This window comes from Nicotiana tomentosiformis, chromosome 9 (genome assembly GCF_000390325.3).
Source record: "Nicotiana tomentosiformis chromosome 9, ASM39032v3, whole genome shotgun sequence".
NCBI classification, from domain to species: Eukaryota; Viridiplantae; Streptophyta; class Magnoliopsida; order Solanales; family Solanaceae; genus Nicotiana; species Nicotiana tomentosiformis.
Genome location: NC_090820.1, coordinates 41,139,423 through 41,148,066, shown reverse-complemented (window position 1 = coordinate 41,148,066; position 8,644 = coordinate 41,139,423). Strand labels below are relative to the sequence as shown.

The 8,644-nt window shown below is 42.1% G+C and overlaps 1 protein-coding gene across 1 annotated transcript; it reads right to left on the bottom strand.

Annotated features, from left to right (window-relative positions):
* Nucleotides 1–7,116: 7,116 nt before the first annotated feature.
* Nucleotides 7,117–8,394, bottom strand: LOC138898655 (uncharacterized). Its single transcript, XM_070184735.1, has 2 exons — nucleotides 7,537–8,394; nucleotides 7,117–7,143 (listed from the first exon to the last, which is right to left on the bottom strand). The coding sequence occupies exons 1-2, from the start codon at nucleotides 8,392–8,394 to the stop codon at nucleotides 7,117–7,119; spliced, it is 885 nt and encodes a 294-aa protein (XP_070040836.1).
* Between the last annotated feature and the right edge of the window lie 250 nt (nucleotides 8,395–8,644).

The following is an 8,644-nucleotide window of genomic DNA, read 5'->3' as shown; positions in this document are numbered from 1 at the left end:
AGAGAGACTTATCTTCACTCTTTCTTGGTCATAATATTCATTTTCTTCTTCTTTATTTTCTCCATGCTTTGCATCATTACTATTCTTGGAAATCCCTTCAACTCTTCAACTTATTCACTTTCTTTTTGCATTTTCCTTTTTGTTCTTCTTTCTTTTTCTTACCTTTCCTTCTCTTCATTTCTTTTCTCTTTTTGTGCCTTGATACCTTTTTCAAACTCCTCGTCTCTCCCCCAAACTTATAATTTTAGCCAATTATTTCACAAGAGTGTTAAGGAAAGCCCGGGTGCCAAGAGAGGGTCACGACAGAACTGGTAAAGGCTTGTAACATGGTGATCAAATGAGAGAGGTTTTAGGATCAAATGGGTTGACTAGGTATAACAACATTGGTGGTCCATTAAAAATTTCAAGCGGGTTATGGAGAGCCTACAATCACTTATCAAGCCAAGCAAAACTTAAAATTTCGCCTAGAAACACATTTGAGGCAAGTTCTAGACCAATTGCATGGGTACTTGGACATGCAACAAAAACATCTCACCTCTCACACAACTGGATTGTTAGAAATGATAGAGTCGAGTGCCCACAACGGCCATAGTCAAGATTGAAAATCACTATGGCTCGACTAAACCACTCGATCATTGCCTAAATCAACACAAGAGTCACAAGGTCACTAACTAGAGCTATTTCTTTCCAAAAGAAAAAACTGTTTCTAACCATAAGCACGTAGTTAAGTGTGTTGGTACCAAGTGAAGCATATTTGACTCTTAGAGCTTGACTCAATTAGGTCTTTTTATTCCTTATTACTACTATTCTTACCTAAACACCAAAAACAGACTCAATCCCTTAAGAAGGTTGTCACACCATCCATCATTGGGAAGAGTCACCTGGTTCACACAAAAACTACCTTTGGAAGTAACTGTGGCATTAATAAAACCAAAGGCTTATTTTCCACTCAAACATAAAAAGAAGCCATTAGATTAATCAAGAAGCTACTGAATTAAACATTGACTAATAAGAAAATAAAATAAAGAACTTACAAAGCAAGTTACTGCAAGCATAATGAATATACATAATGAGGGAGGAAAAGAGAAAATATATACATCAATAAAGAGAGAACGGGGATAATCTATACATGATAAAAAGAAAAGGGAAAATGTTATCAGATATTACAAACCAAATGTCAAATCATCCAAATATCCAATAAACTCCGCCCCCGAATAAAAGTAAGAATTGTCCCCAATGCTTAACAAAATAAGAATAAAGAAGGGTAAGAGTGAAGAGGACTCCCTATGTGGCTGTGTATATAGCAGCGTCACCGCCCTCAGTCTCCTCTAACTGGATATCATCATCCTCGACTCTGGGAGTAACTAGGTGGGTGAACATCTGGCGTACTGCCTCAGTAGTGTCGACAGCCAGGTCTGGCTCCTCAGACTGGCCGGCTAGAGCTACTGATGTTCATGGTGTTGCTGGATCTACTGGTGTTACTGGATCTGTCTCCATCAGTGTATCAAATGGAAGGTACCCAATGACTGCTATCTTGGTGACCTATTTCCTCAGGATGTCTAATGATTTCTTGGATGTATGGGATTTCTTCATCTTCTTTACCTGCTTCCCAAGCTCCTCAATCACTGCTCCATGTGCTACTAAAGTGTTCATGATGGTTTGTTGATTCTCCAAAATCTTCTTCAATGCATTCTCCACTGTTAGAGGAATCTGGGGTGTCAGGGTGGATGACTCTGCTACAATTGCACTAGATAAGTCAGACAACTTTGCAGTAGCTATCTGCATCCAGTTGTTGAGGCTTGCCAGTTTATGGGAGACTCACAGCGCAGATAGTAGATGAGTGGGCATAGGCACCGACCTTAAAGTGAGGTGGAAGGAACTGCTGCTGAAGGCCTTGAAGAAAGAGGTGGTGGCATGGCAGCTATACTGGTAAAAGGCACTGTTGGAGGGGAAGGCATGTCTGCCGACTCTGCCGCTACCATCGAAGGCTCATCAGACTAGCCCACGGTAATAGTCGGCTGACCCTTATTCTTTGGGTTCCTCGGGTCCTTCAGACAATACCAAGTGAAAGGCTTCTTTGCCCGAACCTTTGTGTCAAAATTCCTCGGCTCCACCCCCGCATCCGTAAGGTAGTCCGTGATAGTGTTGGGATACGGGTAGGAGCTGTCACTTTGCCTGCCAACCAAAGACATGTTAGACGATATCACAGCACCCATTGGGTATCCGACCATGATAGAGGTGACTAACACTGCCCGCTAAATTGGAAGATTTGTTTTATTTTGGCACGGGTCTAGTCTGCTACACACAAATGTCTGCCATCCCTTAGCCTCAAAATTTAGTGTGTTCCGCTGAATAGGACCCCCTGCTGTGATCCATGATGGTGGTGGTCCCGGAGCTGCCAGAATATCAGCTAGCCATGGGCGAGCTGCATCGCCTATAGCCAGCTTTTCCAATTATTGCACTGGCTCAACATCCTCCAACCCAATGTATGTATCTCAAGGTGCTCTGGTCAAACCGCACTTTCAGATTCCTCACTTTCGTCACTTTGGTCCCCTTCTTTATATGCACCACATTGGCGTAAAATTCCCAGACCAGGTACTATTTGGAATCTACCACACTTTGAGTGAACCATGTCCACCCCGTCCGCTCCCGAAATTGTCTCAACACCGTCGGGTTGTATTTATAAAGATCTTTCAACAAGAACTGACGTTCAAGAGTGAGCGATCTCGACTGCTACCACTCTCGGAAACTATTGAATGCAGTTAGACTGACAAACCTATCTTCCCAAATTCCTTTCTTCTTCGACCTTTCAAGGCCGGAAACTCTGGTATCACCCCTTCGGCCATCATTCAGGGATCTCTTCCATAAATACTGTAGTAGCTGGTGCGTCGGGGGCATGTGTAGATGAAGGCTCTGAAGCCTGATTGTTACCTTCCGATCCCTCAGAAGTGCTCTCAGAAGAGGTAGGATTGTTTCTTAGTTGGTATCTGTCCTGAATCGGTTGTGGCTGTGATTGCACTGCAAGGTGATCTTGCACTGAGTTGCCCTACGTTGCTTCCCTAGACGGGGCATATGAACTTTATTCGGAGGGTTCTGGTTGTCTTCGTATGTTGTGGCTTTCTTACTGATTATTCTTTGGAGGGCGAGGGGTAAATTTCTTTTGCCTCTACCTATGTAAGGTTCACCCTTCTCCTTTGATGTATCACCACGACCACGAGATCTAACCATTTTCTGCAACAAACAACAACATGAGTGAGTTCTAATTCAGTTGCAGATAAACAAAAAGTCACAGAACAAAACATGTTACAGGGTGGGGAGGTGTGGTCCGCACAATTTTTTAAGTGCGGCTGCAACGCTCTAGTTGTGCAGATCACATAATTTTGAAGTGCGGACGCAACAAAGAAACAGCGATCCGCAAAATTTTGAATGCGACCTTAGAGTTAAAGTGCGGTCCGCACTTTTCTAAGGGCGGCCGCACAATGGGTACCTAAAAATGGAAACTCACTGAAGACAGAGAATGTCCTGATCTGCGGCCGCACACACTTTTCTGCAGCCGCGGTTGAATTTCTGCGAACCGCACAATTTCAAGTGTGGTCCGCACAATATTATTTCACCAAAGCCCTCATCTATACTTCTACGGACCGCACATTTCAAAACTTAATCAGGCAGAGTTCTTAGGGTTTCGATTTTATGCACAAATTGGACAGTGTAGTCGCACTTAAACATGAAAAACCAAATACCTATTCTCCAAATAGCAACTAGGAGTTTACCCAACACAATTCATACCCCACATAGATATGAAATTGACAAATGGTCTAAAATAACTAACAAATTATAAACTATACTAAGAAAATTGAAGAATTCTAGAAATAATTTGAACATACCAGTGATGAAGTGGTGTTAAAGAGTGACCACAGATGCTCAATTAAGTGGCAGATAGTTAAATCTGTTCTGTGCAAGATTTTAGCCTTTATTTTAATTTCTTAGAGATTGGAAAGTTTAAACAGTAACATTAGGGCTACTATTTATACTAACCGATTTTGGCTAAGGGTTCAAGAGACAAGTACGGCCGTAGAATTCCTTCTGCGGTTCACACTCTGTTACATATTTTTTCAAGTTCCCTTCGTTGATCTGCGGTCCGCAAAATTAGCTGTGCGACCGCAGATGTTGATGCGGTCCGCAGATTTCCTTGTGCGGTCACACTTTGGCCATTTCTTTGATAAACAAACTTCAGAAAGTTTGCATTTTCACATCTCAAATTGTGCGGTGCGCACCTGAATTGTGCAGCCGCATTTGATTTCTGCTATAACATTCAAAATTGTGTGGTTCGCACAATATATGTGAGGTCCGTACTTTTTCCATACTTGGCCAATTTTTCTGAGCACAGTTCCTGTAACACACTTCAAAACCAATTAGCACAAAATAAGACCTATCTAAAGAAAAAGAAACATGGGTTGCCTCCTAAGAAGCGCCTGATTTAACGTCACGGCACAATACAAATTACCATCATTTGAAATGAATTACCGCCATGATGTGGCCATCACTAACCTTTCCCAGGTGACCATTGACTCGAAATACCTCATCACTTTTGTTCTTCAATCCAATGCACCAAAAGGTGTCACACCCACAATTTTAAAGGGACCACTCCATTTGGATTTCAGCTTTCCGGGAAACATCTTCATCGTGAGTTGAACAACAAAACAATATCGCCCACCTTGAACTCCCTATTTCGGATGTATTTGTTATGAAGGTACTTTATTCTTTCTTTGTACAAGGACGAACTTGCATATGCATGGTACCCGAATTCATCTAATTAATTCAAATGTGCAACCCGAAAGTTAGCAGCTGCATTCCAATCAAGATTTAACTTCTTTGACCAATCTGTCCGGTTAGCATTCACTGTTTTGGACAAAATACTCTTTATCTCCCGGTTGGAAACTTCCACTTGACCGCTAGCTTGAGGGTGATATGGAGTCGTAACTTTATGAGTGATACCATACTTGCTAAGCAAGGGGTCAAAAGCTTTGTTGCAAAAATGTGACCCCCAATCCCTTTTGATAGCCCGCGGAGTACCAAATCTTGTGAAGATGTTCTTCTTCAAAAATGCCACCACACTTCTTGCTTCATTGTTGGGTAGAGCAACGGACTCAAACCTTTTAGGCATATAATAAACCGCAACCAAGATGTAGGTGTTTCCACAAGAACTCAAAAAAGGTCCCATGAAGTCAACACCCCATACATCGAATATATCAATCTACAAAATGGTGGTGAGGTGAATTTCATTTTTCTTTGAGATTCCACCGGCCCTTTGACATTCAGCACAACGCTTGACTAGATCACTTGCATCCTTGTAAAGAGTGGGCAAATAGAAACCGTAACTTAGCACCTTGGCCGTCGTTCTTGCTCCACTATGGTGACCGCCATACGACGAAGAATGAAAAGCCCCAAGAATTTCAACTTGTTCCTCCTTCAATACACATCTTCTAATCACTCCCTCCATACAAATCCAAAAAAGGTACGGTTCATCCCAATAATAGTCTTGACAATCCCGTTTGAGCTTCTTCCTTTGGTTTGAAGAGAACTCATCCGGGATGATACCAGTCATAAGAAAATTTTCTAGATCCGTGAACCATGGCACCTCTTTCATTGAAATGGCTAAGAGTTGTTCATAGGGGAAGGAATCATTGATTTCAAGGCCATTATGCGGCCTCTCCTCCTCGTCCAAACAAGACAAGTGGTCCGCCACTTGGGTTTCACTTCCTCTTCGGTCTTGGATGTCTATGTCAAACTCTTGTAACAAAAGCACCCATCTCATCAACCGGGATTTGAAATCTTTCTTGCTCATAAGGTAACAAAGTGCCGCATGATCCGTGTGCACAATCACTTTTGCACCTATGAAGTACGGGCGAAACTTCTCAATAGCAAACACAATGGCAAGGAGCTCTTTTTCGGTCACAGTGTAATTGACTTGGGCATTATTCATGGTCTTACTAGCATAGTAGACCAGATGAAAGATCTTGTTGATACGTTGCCCCAAAACTGCTCCAACCGCCACATCACTAGCATCACACATGAGCTCAAAAGGAATGCTCCAATTTGGGGTGGTGATAATGGGAGTAGTTATCAACTTGAACTTGAGCAATTTAAATGCTCTCATGCAATCATCATTGAAGTGAAATTTAGCATCTTTCTCCAAAATATTTCACAAGGGGTTCACCACCTTGGAAAAATCCTTTACGAAACGCAGGTAGAACTCCGCGTGACCCAAGAAACTTCTCACGCCCTTCACGGATGTTGGAGGTGAAAGTTTAGAAATCACAAATATTTTTGCCTTGTCGGCCTCTATTCCCTTATTTGAAATTTTATGGCCAAGGACAATACCCTACTCGACCATGAAATGACATTTCTCCCAATTCAACACCAAGTTCATTTCTTTACACCTTGCCAATACCTTATCCAAATTTGCTAAGCAATCATCAAAGGAATCCCCGACTAGCGAAAATTCATCCATGAAGGCTTCAAGGTAGTCCTCTACCATATTCGTAAAGATCGCCATCATACACGGTTGAAGAGTTGCTGGTGTATTGTATAAGCCAAATGGCATCCGCTTGAAAGAGAAAGTGCCATAGGGACAAGTAAAGGTTATTTTATCTTGATCTTCTTGGGCAATAAGGATTTGATTGTAGTCGAATATACATCTAGAAAGCAATAGAATGCCCGACCGGCCAACCTATCAAGCATTTTGTCAAGAGAGGGTAGTGGGAAATGGCCTTTCCTTATGACTTTGCTTAGATTCCGATAGTCCATACACACTCTCCACCAGGTTACTGTTCTTGTTGGAATCTCGTTATTATCATAGGTGACCACAGTTATGCCCCCTTCTTCGGAACACATTGCACTAGAGAAGCCCATGAACTGTCAGAAATAGGGTAGACAACCTCGACATCTAACCACTTTATGATCTCCTTTTTGACCATGTATTGCATAGCTTCATTGAGTTTCCTTTGATGTTCAATTGAGGGTTGCATCCTCATCCAAGTTAATCTTGTGCATGCAAAATGCGGGGCTTATTCCCTGAATATCCGCCAAAATTTGTCCAATAGCTTTTTTTCTCTTCTAGAGCACCGCCAATGTAGAGTCAACCTGCACGTTAGTCAAACAAGAGGAAAGAATAACCAGTAAAGTAGAGCAAGGGCTAAGGAATTCATACCTGAGATATGGAAGCAATGACTTCAACTACATGCTAGGAGGCTCTTCAATTGAAGGCTTTGTAGAAGGAGTTTTCCTATTTTTGAGATCCAAGGAAAGTTTCCGAGGTGCATAATTGTATGACCCCATCCCTTGAAATCAATTGACACATTCCATAAAGCCATCCATTTCATCATCATCAAAACTTAGCAAAATGATCTCGAACATGTCACCCACATTAATCGTGGCACTTGTATCATCAATAATCACATCGGTCACAAAGTCCACGAACGAACACACTTCATTGCTATTCGGTTGCCTCATAGATTTGCACATGTGGAACACCACCTTTTCATCACCCACTAGAAAAGTGAGTTCACCGGCTTCCACATCAACAAGATCCTTTTCCGTAGCAAGGAATGGTCTACCAATAATAATCGCCACCTCATAGTCCACTTCACAATCAAGAATCACAAAATCCGCCAGGAGAATGCACTTGTCAACCCAAACCAATACATCCTCAATCACCCCCAATGGTCTCTTTATTGTACGGTTGGCCATTTGTAATCTAATAGATATGGGTCTTGGTTTCCCAATTCCCAATGTTTTGAAACCCGAATAGGGCATCAAGTTGATACTAGACCCAAGGTCACAGAGAGCTTTTGCAAATTCGGCACTTCCAATGGTACAAGGAATTGTGAAAGCACCGGGATCTTCCAACTTTGGAGCCATCAAATGCACAATTGAACTCACTTGGTGAGTGACTTTGATAGTTTCAAAATTCATCGATCTCTTCTTTGTCACCAAATCTTTCATAAAGTTAGCATATCCGGGCATTTGCTCCAAAGCTTCAACTAATGGCACATTTATAGAGAGACTTTTCATCATATCAATGAACTTCTTGAATTGATTCTCACCATTTTTCTTGGAAAGCCTTTGAGGAAAGGGAGGAGATGTCTTAGGCAATGGTGCCTTAGTTTTTTGCACTACCATTTTTGGTATGTCAATCACATGATCCCTAGATGGGTTCACCTCCTCTTGAGTCTCTTCCACCGTGTCATCAATATCAATCCGCACTTTATCATTTGCTTGTACAACATTGTTCGGGATCTCCTCTTCTTCTACTACTTGCTCATCATCCATAAGTTGCCTTTGACTTGAGGTAGGTTCATTCCCACCTCTTCCACTTCTTGTAGTAACGGACATGGCATGCCCTATAGTGTTCTCACCCTTCGGGTTCACCACCGTATCACTTGGTAGTGCCCCCTAAGGATGAGAATTTAAAGCTTGAGAGATTTGACCCATTTGCACTTCTAAGTTACAGATTGATGTGTTGTGTGAAGCAAGTTGGGCATCGACATTGGCATTCTTCTCCATCATTTTCTTGAACATGTTCTCAATACGACCCATTTCATTGTTGGAGGAACTGGGACCATGAGAAGGATAAGGAGGTGGG

Excerpts from the sequence above, each read along its gene's own strand:
- LOC138898655 (XM_070184735.1), bottom strand. The coding sequence starts at position 8,394 with ATGTCCGTTACTACAAGAAGTGGAAGAGGTGGGAATGAACCTACCTCA. Across the intron at positions 7,144-7,536 it reads TTCTAGTGGGTGATGAAAAG|GTTGACTCTACATTGGCGGT; the intron begins GTGGTGTTCCAC and ends ACTAACGTGCAG.